Here is a 17,423-nt window from a genome sequence, read left to right as displayed (position 1 = left end):
GGATTATCGTTGAGCTATAATAGCTCAGTTCTTGAAATAATGAACATCGATGACTTAAATCGAGTTTAATTTTCAAACCAAACGGAAGACACTCAAAATAATCTTTTGTAGAAACCGATTAAATATTTTGTAAAACATTTAAAATATAAGCAGTTTGAATGAGTGGAAATATTTTGGTTAAAGAATTTTATCAAACAATTAGTATGCAATATTTTGGTATTTGAAGAATACATAAAATACTTCAATAACACATCTTTAAAAAAAATGAAAATGATAAGTAAATGCAATAAATAAATAGACACAAATTTTTTATTGATGTTCGGAGATTAACAAATTTTACGTCACCCCTTCTTCGCATTGGAAAGAATCCACTAGACAACTTTGATTTATACAACACCTTGTACGAATCCATTCAACTTTGGACTTGTTTCTTGTCTAATTGAAACTCCTAGCACACTCTCGATTGTAGGCCGCAACCTCACAATCCGCATGATATTTAACGTTTTTTATGCCAAGACTACAAACACAATCTTTAATGCCTTTGTGTGAAGACTCACTCAACTAAACTTTGAGATTCAATTCTCATGTATATGTATGAGTGATTGTGTGTGGGGAATTTATCCTTTACAATGTACATTTCAAAATATATCCTCACACAAGGCTTGTGCTCTCAACTAGCAGATTTTTTCATGTTAACTGTCCATGTTTTGAATTCCTTTCAAAAGCTCTTGTTTGATCTTCAAAATGTTGTATTTATAGGCCCCAATAATGATATACATTAAATACAAGAATATGACGGTTTGGAAAGTTTCTATACTGTTTCTGAAATTGCAACGGTCAAATTCGCCTTACTGAACATTTTCTCGAACTTAAACTAGCCAACTGATCAACTTTGGTCAATTGGTTCAGTTCAATTGGTCAACAGCTAAACTGGCTCAACAGCTCAACTGGTCAGCTGCTCAACTGGTTCAACAGCTCAATTGGTGTGCTGAAATCAGCCTCGCTGTTTTTCAGTTTGTGCAAAACCAATAACTCGTCGTCATTTATCAGCATCTTAAGCTTCGATTCAGATTTTGACTTCTGAAGATGATTTGTAAATCATTGTTTTATCTTTCCAAGCATACTGGAATTGCTTCATTCCAATATTTGAGCTAGAGATATGACCAAAATACTGCAACTTCTCATACCAATTGATTGTTGTTTTCGTGCAATCAGTTTAACCTAGATAACATCCGATTTTGCCCAACTGTCGTGAGATAAGACTTGTTCCAAATTGAATTTTCTGATCAATCAAGTTGACGGATGTCATTTTGAATCATCCAGCTGAGAAATATCATTAAAACAACAAAACTCGCCACAAATTCAGTTGGGCTAAATTCGGTTTCAGTTTATTTCTTGTTTTTGCAACTTCACACATGAGTAAATATGTTAGAAATATAATAACAAGTTTTTTTAACATCAATTTAATCTATAATAAAAATAGAAATTTTTTATAACTATCAAAAATTAATATTAAAATATTATTTGATGATTTTATTTCTACATAGTTTCAATATAATATTATTTATACGAAATGGATTAATAGATCATCTACGAGATGAATATAGAAAATCAAATAATACAATCGGTATCACCTATCTTGTATTATTTAATCAAAAGTTACATTTTAACTTTAATTATCGAAATGGTAATATTTCTACAATGCTTAATGCAAAGTAATTAATTAAGTTAACTATTTAAATTCTAAATAAAATAAAAAAGAATATTTTTTGTATACTAAAGTTTGAAATATATTTAAAAGAGATCGGTTTTGTATTTAACGCATAAATTATACCATTTTGGTATAATATTTTATTTTAAAAAATTACATTTGAAAAAATCTTTTTTTTTTCTTGAGTAAATTTTATATTTTTAAATATACATAAAATTAATTAAATATTTTAAAAGATTAGGTACCTTAACTTTAAGAGAGTTGGGTACTTGCCATCAAGAGTTGGTATATTATCATACTCATACATCTAATGTCCTTGTTCTAATCATTTCCCTACACATCAACTCTTTATATTTGATAAAATTACATATAAAAAAGTATTTTTTCCTTCAAAAAAAAATAAAACTTCATATAAAATATTTACAGAATTTTTGTTATATAAAAAAAATAATGTTCATCGAGTTAATTTTTTGATCCACATTTATGAAATCAAAGCAAGAAATTGGAACAATGGATAGATCACTTACATTCCATCCCAATCCAAACTCAGCTGTGAATTACTTACAAAATCTACATGTTTTTTGAGACTGCAAATTCCCACTTTGGAAATAGGTTTGAGATACAAGAACAACACATTTTTCAGGAAAAAAATGTAATGAATCTCGTTGATTTCTGGAAAAAGGTTTCTTCAATGAATTACCAGTTCAAACCCCTTTTGCGAGAAACTTAGAGTCATGGATTTCGATCCCGTGAAAGTATGTTTCCTCTCGATCGGTTTCGGATTCTGTTGTTCTGCAACTTCTGAAGAAAATGCAACCCACAATTGTATCAAGAACTAGTGTCATAGCATACAAATATGCAATGAGAAATCCCTCAAAAACCATGGTTGCGTTGAAGGAAAAAGCTCGATTATAGGATCGAACAATGCGGTACTCGAACAAGGCTTCAATGCCTGCTAAGGCCATGTTGAATGGCAAAGCCAATAATAATGCAGTTGCAGTTCTATCTTGGATCAGCGCATAAGTCTTGAGGATTGAGATAAAGCCGCCGGCCTTTTCGTATCCGGATAATACTAATGCAAGATTGCATATAACATAGGCATTGGCAAGAATGATAGAGTAGATTATGGCACCTAATGCCGACAAAAGAAGTGAAGATCCAGGTGCAGAAAGGGCTCCCAACATGTCAAAAAAGTTGAAGTACAAGACTATTAGGCAGAAGCAAGTGGCGTTTGCGGAAAGAATGAGTAATGAGTTACAAAATTGTGTGATAAGGAGGGGGCTGAGCAGTTGAATACAAGAAGCCAACGCATGTTTCTGCTCTGGTTTTTTACGCTCGACGGCTTGGATTACGGATGCTTTGGCGAGAAGAAGAAAGGAAATGGTAAAGGGTAAGGAGAAAAGATAGTTTACAATGGTCTGAGAGAGTTTAAGATTGAGAATGGCAAAGAGCTCTGCTGATTGAGGGAAGCCCGCAGCAAGAAAGAGTGACCTTAAGCGGAGGTGGATTATCCGGAAAAGTGGCGACGTGGGGAGGATCAGCTGGGACACGAGGCACAAGACTGCGAATGGGAGGGCGAGAAGAGATGGAGTTGAGGTGAAGTACTGGTAGTTCTTCAAGAAAGTGAAGATGGATCTTCTAATGATTGCAGCTGTTTTCTCCATTGTGGATCAAGGAAAGATGAGAGTGGTGTTGATTCTTGAAATGGGGGTGTAAATAGAAGTTGTAAGATGGGATGTATATTATGTGTTTAGTTGGGGTTTATGCTTTCCAATTGTGAGATACATTTAATGTGCCAATTATGCAAAAAATAAAATACAAATTATGTGGAATTATAATATACATGGGATCGATATAAACATAGAATTCTGTTTTGGTAGTTTGGAGGTGTTGGGAAAATGTAGTTTTTTGGTGGAATGGATTGGCCAACAACTAAAAACTAACAGCAAAAGCTTAGTTGGAGTAGTTTTAGAGCTTTGGTTTCACCAGACTGGCTTTGTTTGGAATAGCTTTGTGGCTTAAGTTATTAACTAATTACTTTGGGATCTCCAAATCTTGACATTAGTTACAAAGGTACTAAAAATTGTCCCTTTTAAATGATCATGTCTAATCAGCAATATATATATATACATATTTTATACAAAAGTAGTTTATATTGGCATCAGAATACATTTACAAATAGGGAAAAAACAAACTTCAGCTAACAGCTAGTGTGGGGTATGAAACCAACAGATCTTGTTGATAGATTAGGAATTTCCCAGAAGACAAATAACATCATAATGGTGGTGAGAACTTACAACACAAGTTAAGGGGTTTGTATTGTTGCTTGCGGTTGAAAAATGAAATGATGGCATAATAATGATAATAGTGTTTTACCAAGAAACGGGATATAATCTTAGGTATAATTACTCATTATTTTACTTTGGCGGTCATCATGATTTAGGATTAAATATAGGCCTAGATGTCCTTTATGTGAAGGTAAAGTTGATGGTATAAATCCAAGCACCAAGGTTTGTGGGTTCTTTTTGTTTCTATATTTCATTGTGATATATCGTCTTGTTGAATAACAGTTCCAACTTCCAAATGTGGTAGGAACAAAGTCTATCCTTAATTAGAGCCATAGTGGTTGCTTTATCTGTCTTTACTTCTTCATTTTGTTCATATGCATTTCCATTAATACATAATTGGAATAACTTGCGGGTGATGCTAATGATAAATGTCAGAAAGTTTAGTTACTCTACGTGTCACAAAGGGAGAAGTGACAGACACGGAAAAATCTACTGAGAATCTCTTCAAACAGCTCTACCAGTTCCAATGTAAGTCAAGAGAAAATCAAATCCCATCCATGCTAAGAATCATTCTCTTCCTCATCATACTCTTCGTCATCTTCCTCTTCTTCTTCAGCAGAAGCTGGTTGCCCATTAAGATCCACAGCAATGCCATTAACCTTTCTCACAAACTGGCCCCTCAGGCGAGGCCTACGTTCTGCGAGTTTTTTCCGGTTTACATACCTGATCTTCTTGTCAAAACACCTCTCTTTCCGCTTTTGTCTAAACTTCATCAAGGCTGCCTCCCTTCGATCAACTTTACCCGACTTCCCTTCATTCATCGACGGACATTTCAAAGATGGCCATGAATGAGGAGCGGGAGCAGGCATTTGACCAGGTTGTAAGCATATACCAAGGGGGTAGTATGGATAAGGCGCCATCCCTTGAACGTGAGGTGGGAATTGAGGAATGTGATTGTATGGAGGCAACATAGCAAGATTAGAATGGTTGTGTATATCCAGAGCGTGCTTTTGATATATTGAGGCTGGTGGCATCGTTATTTGATTTATTACTCCGGGCACGTAGTAAGGATAAGCAGCATGAGTGTAATGACCGGTCGCATCACCAACGTTTCCTGAACGCACACGTGAGTGACAGAAATCTTCGTCCGAGTTCCTCTGTTGTGACATATCATGAGATACAGGAGTACATGACCTCTCCGCAAAGAAAGAATCGTGAAAGCTGTTACTGCAGTGATATTCATCACCATCAGAACGATTTTCCATGGTCTTCGTGATATCCTGCTGTTGGATGTCAATAACAGCTTGACCACTTACCATGGAGATATGCTCTGGTATCTTCAAATGCTGAGGTTCATCTTCATGAACAGAAGGTGGCCCTCGAGTGGTGCTGTTGGGTATGGTTGACTTGATATAAGTGAAAAAGGCAGAAGACTCGCCTATTTTTAGTTCCTTTTTCAGAAAAGACGAAATTTGTCCTGGAAAGCATTCAAGTCCACATTTAGTTACATGCACACGGGAGACAATAAAACAGAGATTAATGTTTTCATTTAGCAGATCATTATTATTTCCTTATTATCAGGAGTTTCGTAGTCATTGTAGAAAAGAATCAAAGGTGCCTCCAGAATAGGCTATATTTTGACGTCACACTCAAAACAAATATCCAAATAAAACAGTGGAAAACCAACTCCGCATAAACGAAACATATTTTATGCAGAGAATTAAATATACTGATCTAAAATTTAAGAATAAGGCAGACTTAGAGAAATCAGTTAAAAAATGTCTCATAGCACGTGCCATCAGTGAACATGGAAAATTGTGGAGAGAGGAGTAATGAAACTAGTCATGACTAACTGAGAACACTGATGGAGAAAAGGAACAATCTTTATGTGAAGAACCTTCCTTGCATTGACAAATTTAATGGATGTTTATAACTTTATTTAGTATTCAATGTTTAAATGCCTTATTAATTAGTCTAGTTAAATACTTTCTTCAACAGAAAAGCATCAGTTCACATAATTTATTCTTCCCATTTCACATTGTAAAAAATCCTGGTCATCTCAAATAGAACAATCATAGAAACTTTAATGATATTTCTGGATGCTATTTGACCATAAACAAGAATTGAACGAGTTTAAATTATGCAAAAGTAAAGACCACTGCTTTAATTAGAACTTGACTCCAAATCCTTTCAATTTATCTGGACTAGTTGATCGTGCACCAGTATATGTAATAACAAACTCCTACAAGAAGATGGTTCTAAGATGGACGGAGATCAAAATGCTCCTCATTTTTACAAAACTATTTATTAAATATAGCAGACACTTCATTCCAAATATATGCTTCCTGCACTTGGCAGTAATTGTAACTTGTCAAATGGTGATGCATGATATATTCTCTCCACATGCTACAGGGAAATATGATTCTTATTTTTAATTTATAGGCTGTATGAAATTATTTAAAAAGTCGTGATTCAGTCACCTGTCTGTTTGTCACTTATTTGTGTCACGACAGGCTGACACACTGAAAGATCACAAATCACAGTCTCTATCCGAGTAGCAGTTCTGATAGCAGGAATCTAAACACAATGCGAATGGAGTCAGGTTAGTTAAAGACAAACAACTTGGCCAAAATGGAAAATCCCCTACGCTACTCCTTGCCATTAAAAACAATCACTGGTCCCGAAGCCTTTGTTGAGATAAATCTATACATGCTCTTTTAAGACCAGCAATAAACTGTTTATCTTCAATGTTCAGAAATTGATGATATTGTTTATATGGAAGGAAAATAATTATCATGGCTAGTGTCATTCATATATGGGTTCCCAAATTCAAACTCACCTCCTCTTCCTGATGTGTTGAAAATTCTGGGTTATTACCCTTCAGAGACCTGTCATCTGTGTCATCCGAGAATAAAGTAGTGCTGTTGGTGTTAGGATCACTAGGATCCGAAGCTACCAGATCTAGATCACAATTTACAATGCTCTTCTCAGCAAGTCCCAGCTGTCAATGTAAAATCAAGAGATAAACCGTCATAACACAAATACCAAAATAAAACACCAAAAATGGCTGGTATACACCATGCCCAAGGAAAAAAACACTATCACATACATGTGCCACTCCCTGTAGAAATTGGATGAATAGCCCTAGTAAAAGAAGCTTTGTTTCTCGATAGCTACACAACCAGAATAGCTATTATCTTAAAGATTCAAAAGATCATACAGCCACACGCCCTCAAACTTTTGTGTCCAGGTATAAACCTCAAACAAGTTAAAAAGTTCCAAGCATGTGTGACACGTGAGACTAGTCGATATCTGAATTTTAAAAATAAAGAAAGTCGTCACACTGCTCTCTAAGAAAACCAATGAAAACCAGTGAAATGAAACAACTTCTTAAGGAGAAAAGAGTACTTGCCATTCTCCTTCTTCTCCACATGTGTGTCCACAAGTTCAACAACTCATTAGTACGTAATGGCTTCACAAGATAATCAGCTGCTCCAAATTTTAGGCACTTAACAACAATAGAAACTTCGTCTTGAACTGACATCACTAGCAAGCAAAACAATACAACCAAAGGATGACAATTAAACCAGCCTGTCTTTAACTCAATGAAATACACAACGTAAATAAATGTACACTTACTGATCACTGGAATCCGCCGCAATTCTTTGTCCCTCATGATATATTTTAACATTTTCAAACCCTTAGACATCGGAAGGTCGACTTCCGAGAGAATAATATCAATATCAGGCCCCACAGCATTCAGTGCATCAATCACCTGTCTTGGTGATCTTACAGAGATAACTGGAAAGCAAGGTCCAACTATATTCAGAATCAAAATCAACATGAAACTTTCTACTAAAAGTTTCCTGCAATTAAAAATTTTTCAGAAGCAATTTATTTTATACTTGGACAAGTAAACTGCATTTGCTGTTCTTCTGGCTCCTTATATATCAATCTAGCCAAATAATCCTATGATGGGCCCGTAAAAAACAAAGCTTTCGAATTAAATCATTTTATCAAATGGAATTGGAAGAATAGCAGTCTTACCAGAATATCAAATCTTAGAAGGGATGCAATCGTTAATAGAATTTGTTCGTCTAAATGGCAGAAATCAAATACTTCACAAACTACCAATCTTTTCCATATCTTAATCATGAGAAAGGCGTGAACTTTCATCTTATCCAAGTCAACACATGAAAAAACAGGCAAACGCATGACAAATAAATTTCTGAATTATGAACAATTGCTCAAAATCATAACAAAATAACACAAACAATCAAATATTAATTGCTAAAGAAGAAAAATGAGAATACCTTGATAAGAACATTTACACAAAAGCGTGTATACCTCCTCGGAACTTTTGTCATCATTATCACAGAGCAAAATCCTCACTTTACTCCGATCAATGAACACATCCCCACTCTTCCCCATTTCATTCTCCATCACCCCCAAAACCAAGAGACTCACCCTGAAAACAGGTTCCTAATCAAACCCGCAATAGAATTAACACTATAGATACTCCATAACTAAATTCCAGACCTACAACAAATCAAATCTCCTCTCGCTTCTAATTTCCATCGTACAGATCAACTCAGCACAAAAGGCAATATCCAATTGAGAAAGGTGAAAAGTTGACCTCTTCCAACCATTACTGGCAGTTAATCACATCCCAATCCATAGAAGGTAATCGAGAAATCTATCACAACATGGAAAAAGTGGGAAAGAGCAGAAATTTCCAACCCGACGACTCTCGACACCGCCACGCTGACGATCCAGCGGCTGTATCCACCTGTACAAACCCACAAAATCTACAGCAGCAGAGTGATTCAGAAGCTCGGAAGAGATATATGGAAGAAAAAATCTCAGTGCTTTAATGGTGTTTTTCCCAATGGGTGAGGTACCCGTTTGGCCATGTGGCCGTCGTCCTATCACTGTTAGTGGGCCCGGTAACTATAGTAAAAATTATTATAAAAATAATTTCATATATCATACTATATTTTATTATATATAAATTGTACTCACCAATCCGAGTAAATATGTTGATTATTTTAATAGAACAAAACTTATGAAGACGGTTTTAACTAGAAGAATCATTAAACATGTTTGACTTATTGAAAATAAATTAATTGTAAATAAATATTAATCGAATCATCGAATTGGGAAAATATCAAAAAGTGAAAATATATAGATGAATGATTTCACTTAATTTACATGATACATATTCTTGGTTGCCTTTATATTCATGAATTTCAGTCATTTAATGGCTACGAACACTTAACTATTTTATTTTTTCTCTCCCAAGTGACGAATAAAGTGTATCATTCAGACTTCGATTCAAACATTCCTAATAAGAAACTAAATTCAAAAGATATATGCAAACGATGATCTTATCTAAAACTCGCTAAAGTTATAATATAAAATTTAACGACGTGTCCCTAAAGATTCATAATTTTAGTCCCTCTCCCGAGTTATAGAATTAATCAGATAACAATCAATTTATGGCCAGTAAATTGAAATCGAATAAAACTAGTAAATACAATTAAACCAAAAATAATTCAATCATATAAACAACTGAGTCAAAATTATCGTGTCAACAAAGCTACATCATCATCTAGAATGGAAACGTTAGTTCATAGCGAAATCTAAAAAAAAAACAAAGCATGTTTGAAGATTTAGACATCTCAATACAAAAATTAAAATGGAGCGAAAGATTAGATAGTAAATCAGAAGTGACGTATCTGTCCCCAGATTCATCGTTCTTCGTCGTTGTGATCAATCCCGGCGTTCCAATTCTTCTTCTCCATCGTGTGCTCTCGTCTCTCCCCAAAAACGGCCGCAATATCTGAAACCCTATTCTTATTTTTATGCATCGTTTGGGCCCGTAAATTGAAGCCCATTTATCTTCATTCGCAGGTGACAGCGCCGCCGCGCTTGTTGTTCAGCGCCTCGGCGCCCGTAGAATCCAGAAGTAGCACCGCGGTGCTAGTGATGTAGCGCCTAGGTGCTTGCGGTTCGGCAGTGCTGGCGCGGCAGTGCTTGTGGTTCGGTTCGAACATTATGGCGCTGCGGTGCTAGTAATGTAGCGCCTAGGCGCTTGCGGTTCAGCTGTGCTGGGCGCTATTTTGTGGCGCTGCGGCGCTTGTGGTTCGAACATTGTGACGATGCGGCGCTAGGTTGTAGCATTTGTTTTTTCCTCCTTGAAGCCTTAGCGCTGCAGCGCTTCTACCGTGATGCTGCGATGTTTGTCCACCAACCTTTCGCGATAAAAAAACACCACTAATAGCCATCAACCATCCAATAATTATTCATCTCCTGCACGACACAAAAACAACAAATACCAAGCATAATTTTGTCTGAAACTAACATAATTCAAATGGATTCTCATATAAATTAAGTGAAATTTTTGTACTTATCAAACCCCTCAAACTTGAACTTTTACTAGTCATGAGCAAAATAAAAATAAGAACTCAATCAAGAATTAAAGCTAACAACTATAAATAATGGATATGCAAACATTGACCTTGGCCTCCGACTTATCCATTTTCATGTGATTTATAATCACTCAAGAGTCACGTGCGTGTGTAATATGTTAATGTTCATTTAACCAATCGAATGCTCAAATAGATTCACAACACCCACTCGCCTTATAAACTCAAAAAATCTTCAGCTCAGTTCAACCCATGCTTCATTAAGATACAAATTCATTTACACAGATCACAAAGGACTTTAATGGTGATTATTTGGCTCATAAGATATTCAACACAAGTACACAAAAAATTTGATGTCAAACAATGAGATGCTTATATGACAATGATTAAAGTACATATTTACTAACCATGTTTTTCAGGTATCCATAAGTTTGACTTGAACAACTTTTCTCCACTAGTATAATGGATAAATGTGACAAGGTTAATAAGTCTTGTAAGTTTAAGGTCGGACTTCGGCTTATGACTACAATAAAGGATATAAAAATCAAAATTTGGGAGAAATATTTGAATTTCATCATTTTCACTCTCATATCATTCGACATCCACTTATTATTTTCTCATCAGTCACATCCTCCATTTATCAATTTTTTTCCTTTCTTCATCACTTTGATTCATTGTTTTCATTGTTTTTCTTCTTTGGATTCTTTTTCAACTCCTTTATACACATTTGGTTTTCTTTTCAAGGAGTGATTGAATCATTTCAACACCAATGAACTTATTTTTCTCAAAGTTAGATTAGATGGTAAATGTATAAGTTTCATTTGGTAGTTGTTGTAGGATATATAATACATACAAGTGGACATTTCCATTCCAGTTGATGATGTAGCTTTGTTGACACGATAATTTTGACTCATTTGTTTATATGATTGCATTTTTTTTTTTGGTTTAATTGTGTTTACTAGTTTATTCAATTTCAATTTATTGGCCATAAATTGATTGTTATCTCATTATTCGCTTTTGTTGTTCATGTATTGAGATGTTTAAATCTTCAAACATGCTTTGTTTTTGTTTAGATTTCGCTATGAACTAACATTTCCATATTAGAGGATGAGTGTGAGGATATAAAGGAGAAGAAAATTGAGGAGTCCAAGATTGAACTTGAAGTTGAACGGACTCCTATATTAAAACCGACCCTTCCATACCCTCATAGGTTAAAGAAGAAGAACATTGCTTTTAGGATGGTGTCTTTTGGGCTATGCATTGCGTCTGCTACTTTCCAGATGTGCATGATGGCCATATTTGCAGACATGATGGAGGAAATCATGGAAGTCTTCATGGATGACTTCTCGGTATTTGACTTTACATTTGATAATTTTTTACATAACAATGAGTTAATTTTGTAAGATTGAAATTCTATTTGAGTCATTTATACAAAAAATCATTTTTATGTCAAAATATTATTTTTTATTGTAAATATGGGTAAAGATGATTAATCTCATGAATAAAGAAACTTGATATCGTCTCACATAAGACATTATCAATAGATAGTTCAAATTTGAAGTCTTTAACATTATTTGGATCTAAATTTGAAGTCTTTTTCCCTTTTTTCCGAAAGGTTTACTAATGGTGTTAAACTCCTCTATATGATTCATATATCTTTCGACCCAGACACGGGGAGATCTCTTGTCCATTCAGGAAGGTAAATCGAGATATGTGCATAATATACAAGAACTGGAGGGAGAGGACATCAAGCACCGAACCCCATAGCCTACCTCACAATATTGCAGTGAAGAATATGCTTCTCAAAAAAATCGATCACATAATATCAACCTACGTCACTTTAAGTCTTGCCAACTCGCTTAAATGTCATGATAGAATAACAATTATTCCATGAACATATTTCATTATGTGTTTTGTTGTGGAGGTCCACCATCCAACTTTTACTAGCATCTTCCATGGATAAATAAAAAGGAAGAAAATCATTACTTTAAAGTTGAAACATGGTTGTCGTGTCCTTACGAATTGTTTGCGGGTTCGGGTTTATTGGGTCGGGTATCCAACAAATGGGTAGCCCGACAATAAATCTTACCTAATTCCTTTCTTTCATAGATTTAAAAAAGAATTAGAGACAAAACAGCAAGAGAATCTCGAACAAGAGAACCCTAGCCGAGTACAAAGTATTTGGAAGAAGAGATTTGAAGAGAACGAGAGATTTCAGCCCTAGATTAATAGATTTCTTTTGTATTTCTTTTTTTAGTAATATTTATGTAATGATTAATTATATTAAAAAATCTGAAATCTAAAGGAAAAAACTGTTTGCATTAAATTACTTTATTGCTCCAAAAATGAACATGTTTGCATTAAAAACTGTTTGCATTAAATTACTTTATTACTAAAATGATAGTTTTAACAAATTTAAAATCAAATAATAATATATATAACCAAAAATAAAAATGTTTAAATATAAAAAACAATTAAATTCTAAAAAAATCTTCTCAAAAAAAAATTCTAAAAAACATAATGAACTCAGTTCTTGACCGTTTCTTGACCGATTTTGACTGTAAAAACGATTTATAAATGTGATTCGGATCGGCTCAGTGATCGATATCCGGTCGAACCGGTCTGATTTTGAAAACAGGATAACTGATACTAACCCGAAAAAGAATCGAGTTTGGGTCACCGATATCCGAACGCCCACCACAACCTACAACATGTGGGGTTCGGGTTCGGTTCGGCCATAAAAACCATGGTTGTTTCCAAAAGCTTGTCGAGTAAATATCGCAAGTATTCCTATTATTTTTTAATAGCAAATATAAAATAATAATGAATTCTTCATAAACAGTTTTTCTCATTAATTATTTTATTTAAATATTTGTTAATATTAAAAATCTTATAATGAGTATCTTGAAAGTTTTAAGGTATCGTTTGATTTTATTGTTAAGGCAATTGAGTTATAGTAATATGATTTTATGAGACAAATTAAAAAAGTAAAAATTTGTGTGAGACAGTTTCATGAGACTTATTTTGTGAGACAGTCCATGAAAAAGTTATTTTTTATGCTAAGACATAGTTTGGTACACATGATAGGATAAAAATGTGATATATAATATAAGGATAAGTTAAGGATAAATAAGATGTAGGATATCTATATTATTTTATTAAGTTTGAGGAATTAGATTAATTAATTTTGGTGTCATGGTCTATTTTAATTATTATATATATTAATAAAATGTTAAAAATTTTAATATAAGTTATACGAAGTTCAGCGGATAGAGTCATTGTTTTACGAAGTTTAGGTTATAGGTTCAATTTTTCGTAAGATCATTTTTTTATTATTTCATTTTTCAATTTATTTTTTAATTTATATATCAAAATTATATTGTAGTCTCTCACTATTTCTTATAATTATATTTTGATACTTCATTTAAATATAAATAAAATGAATTATAAAAAAATATTATATATGCACGCAACGCGTGCGTCGGTGTACTAGTTATATTTAATGTTTGGTATGGTTTTAATAAGAGTGATTAAATTTATATATTAGATTGTAATGACAAAATTAACCTTATCATAATAAATTTTATAATTTCAAAGTTGTTGCTTGATTTCATATTTTTTATCTGTTCATGTGCCGATAATGCTTGCATGATTTAATTATTTTTACCTGATTTTATATATTATATAATATGATGATTTAGCCATTGATTTTTTGAGTCAAGTCAAATATCAATTTTTAAGATTAATCGGATGATATTAATAATTTTTGTTGGAAATCAAATTTCGGAGTTTGACAAACTAAAGAAACTAACTGAATTATGAGACAACTGAATATTTAACAACTGAAACCAGCTGAACAAATGAAGAAAACTGATCAGTTGGAAACCGATCAGTTGGAAACCGATCAGTTAATATACTCAGCCGCATAAGTTTCAGTTAAAACATATCTCAACTGAATGCTTCTCGGGAAAGAACATTCAACCGACAAAAAGACATAGTAAACAACAAATGAATATGGAAAGCCGCACCTCAATCATTACAGCATAGAACAACGTACTTCGGCTATTGCAATTAAGACGCCGTATGACAATCAATGAAGAGAACATTGCCCAACAAATGATGAAGTGGCAATCAACGGATACAAGAATTCAAATACATCTCAAAGTTACCGTTGAAAGAGAAGTATATAAATATGACTGAAGAACATCTGAAAAGCAGAGACGATTACTCAATCTTAAGCTTGGTGTTACTCTGTCAAAATCTTAGCTCACTTTCATTTGAATTACTCGCAGCAATCAAGGCTACAATCTGAGCTTATTAGCACTCTCTAAAAGCTGTTAGATTCAATTGTGCTAATATCAGTTACGTACTGAGAATATTGTGTAGAACTAAGAGTTTCAGTTTTGGCAGTTGTAAGTCCAAATTGAAGTGGGTCTGTACAAGTGTTGTACTTGATCAAAGTCTTTTAGTGAATATTCTATCCTTGTGATAGAAAGGGTGACGTAGGAGTAATAAAATTTTCCGAACATCCAGAAACAACTCTTGCTTATTTATTTCAGTTTCGTATTCTATCTTTCAGTCAGTTACTTTCCGCAACTACTCTAGTTTAACTGATTGTTATTGACCAACAAGATTCCGAGATTCAGTTTGTCACTAAACTGAACTCAAATAGTGTTAAAGAACAATTTTAAGTGTAAGTGTTTATTCATCCCCCCTTCTAAACGCTCTTGTTACGACAACCGATCCTATCAATTTTATTGAGATTTATAAAAATTATTTATATAATTATCTCGAATTCATTTCATATAATTATCATATTATATAATATATAAAAACAAATAAAAAGTATTTATTTGATTTTAATTTCTACCTAATAGCATAAATTTATAAAAACCATTTATAAATTGAAGGTAATTAAGTTATTTGTAGGGTATTTTATCATTGTATTAAAATTATCGTACATAACGAGACATTTTATCCTTATAAAAAATTATGTATCAATATCATGGACTTTTTAAAAAAGTACCCAACATGAGATAAGGATGATTATTTATCAATCCTCTCTTATCACATTTACCAAATTAATGCCTAAGAATATTAGTTTTTATTATGAATATCGGTAAAGTTGACTCATCTCACATATCCGTCTCACAAGAGACCTACAATAAGACATGATAAATATTGAAATGTTTGGTTGAGTTGATAGTACTATGATTATTATTTAAATTTTTTATTTGACCATTTTACCCTTACTAAAAAAAAGTAATTATTATCACTATTGTTCTAATTTTTTTACAATAAAAAATTATTTTTATTTTCTTCCATTTAAGATTACTATTCATTTTTAGAAATTTGTTTGGTGTAATTGGTGTGCCATTAGAGAAGCTGAGTCTGCTAAAAATAGATAGTTTGAGATGAGAATGATAGCTAGCCATGACTTGTTGATGGTGTCGTCAACCCTTGACATCGCAACAACGCGAAAAAATCTCCGGCAACATTTTTTACGACGTTCTTCGTTAAACTAAGAATTGATCGTTAGACGTAACATGAAATATTGCAAAAGAATTTTTCTCGTTGCGACCTATGATATGGTTAGCGATGACAACCAACCATGTCGGAAAAGATATCGTGATCCCTTTGTCAGACTCTACGAAACTTTTGAATAAGCAGTTCAAATAGTTAGCAAACATGTTTGAATAGATCGAACAGAGCTGAAACTAGAACCTTGATTCGAACCAAATTCGAGCAGAAATATTGAAATAGTCTAGTATCTATTGAACTCGAGCCAGACAGAACGGATTTGCCCTCGAATTTTCGTCATATGCAGATAGAACCGGTGGTTCGTTTACGGTTTGAACCCCTAGTTCATTGCCAACCTAGCTACAGCTGCTTGAAATCCAGATGTGAAGGAAGAATAGCAATGAATTGGGAACAAAATTAGTCCATCCAAGTGTGAACTATTTTTCATCTAAATCAATAGCTCGTTTATCACGTTTTTCGTCGTTAGTCGGGACAAATGCTTTTTCGAATACAAAATCATGAACACCGAGGATGGATTTGGATTGAATCATTCGAAATCAGGCGATGAAATTAACAAGAATTCCATATATACATGAAACAGTGATACATGAATGATGAATTACTCCATAGTTGAAACTGAATGGACTTGTATGTAAGTTTACTACCAAGTTCATGAACAAATTATTACCATTCAGCAAACGGGTGTCAATGGCATCGGAACAACCTTTTCCCTCGCCGGATCGCCGATTCCGTCGGCCACGTTCCTCACCACCTTCTTGAAAGCGAAGTGCAAGCAATTCGACATCGCGATCCAGCATAGAATCTCGTACACAAAATCAAAAGCAGGGTCGGAGATCGAGTTACCGGACGACTCGTCCCAATTAGCACCTCCTCCGTATCCACCAAAGTTCCACCCCCGACGGCCGCCGCCGCTGCCGTTGCCCCCAGAATATCCATCACCGTTGTTACAACCTCCTCCGTCGCTGAAAACGAATAATTCATCTCCTACAGATCCGTCATAATCAATGATCAGGGGTTTCAGCTTGACGCGGCGGGTTCTACGGAGGCGTGGTTTGGTCAACGTCTTGGTGGGTGGAGGCCCTACAGCTGAGATGCGGAAAGGTGCGGCGGAGGATGACGGCAGGCGATGGGGGTTGATCGGCAGACGCGTCCGATGGAGACAGGACGTTGCATGGGCGATTGAGGAGGAAATTCGAGAAGGCCAATCCTTGCGTGGAGTAAACAACGGTCGATATAGAGTCTGATATTACAGAGATTTCCATCGAAATTTCTTCAGAAATCGGATCTAGGGTTTGGAAATTGAGGGGAGAAAGTTCTTGGGAAGAAGATTTTTTTGAAGAACTCGTCCGTCGAAAGAAATTGTGGAGGGGTAAACTTTGGGGGTTTCTAAATAAATAATATCGAAAAAACAAAAATTTGTTTGAAACAGTCTAATAATCATATTTTATAAGATAT

At 34.3% G+C, this 17,423-nt stretch overlaps 3 protein-coding genes across 3 annotated transcripts; all 3 read right to left on the bottom strand.

The window, feature by feature from the left end:
* Positions 1–2,174: 2,174 nt before the first annotated feature.
* LOC140819402 (uncharacterized) lies at positions 2,175–3,517 on the bottom strand. Its single transcript, XM_073179484.1, has one exon. It carries the CDS (start codon positions 3,373–3,375, stop codon positions 2,416–2,418), a length of 960 nt encoding a protein of 319 aa, XP_073035585.1. The 5' UTR covers positions 3,376–3,517; the 3' UTR covers positions 2,175–2,415.
* Positions 3,518–4,543: 1,026 nt separating this feature from the next.
* Positions 4,544–8,915, bottom strand: LOC140819400 (two-component response regulator-like APRR1). The gene is made up of 6 exons (XM_073179482.1): positions 8,313–8,915; positions 7,639–7,800; positions 7,412–7,545; positions 6,839–7,000; positions 6,480–6,576; positions 4,544–5,476 (listed from the first exon to the last, which is right to left on the bottom strand). The coding sequence occupies exons 1-6, from the start codon at positions 8,440–8,442 to the stop codon at positions 4,560–4,562; spliced, it is 1,602 nt and encodes a 533-aa protein (XP_073035583.1). The 5' UTR covers positions 8,443–8,915; the 3' UTR covers positions 4,544–4,559.
* A 7,551-nt stretch (positions 8,916–16,466) lies between these two features.
* On the bottom strand, positions 16,467–17,343 carry LOC140819460 (uncharacterized). Its single transcript, XM_073179562.1, is given in 2 exon segments — positions 16,467–17,103; positions 17,105–17,343. Coding segments are annotated over 2 exon segments (591 nt in total). The 5' UTR covers positions 17,231–17,343; the 3' UTR covers positions 16,467–16,638.
* Positions 17,344–17,423: the final 80 nt, after the last annotated feature.

The sequence above is a fragment of the Primulina eburnea genome, chromosome 18 (genome assembly GCF_022965805.1).
Source record: "Primulina eburnea isolate SZY01 chromosome 18, ASM2296580v1, whole genome shotgun sequence".
In the NCBI taxonomy this organism is placed as follows: domain Eukaryota; kingdom Viridiplantae; phylum Streptophyta; class Magnoliopsida; order Lamiales; family Gesneriaceae; genus Primulina; species Primulina eburnea.
This window is presented reverse-complemented; position numbering and strand designations above follow the sequence as displayed.

What these genes read in the sequence shown, in the direction of transcription:
- LOC140819400 (XM_073179482.1), bottom strand. Translation starts at nt 8,442, where the DNA reads ATGGAGAATGAAATGGGGAAGAGTGGGGATGTGTTCATTGATCGGAGT. An exon ending in TGTGGAGAAGAAGGAGAATG is followed by an intron (nt 7,001 to 7,411) that starts GCAAGTACTCTT and finishes TTACATTGACAG; the next exon opens with CTGGGACTTGCTGAGAAGAG. An exon ending in CAACACATCAGGAAGAGGAG is followed by an intron (nt 6,577 to 6,838) that starts GTGAGTTTGAAT and finishes CATTGTGTTTAG; the next exon opens with ATTCCTGCTATCAGAACTGC.
- LOC140819402 (XM_073179484.1), bottom strand. Translation starts at nt 3,375, where the DNA reads ATGGAGAAAACAGCTGCAATCATTAGAAGATCCATCTTCACTTTCTTG.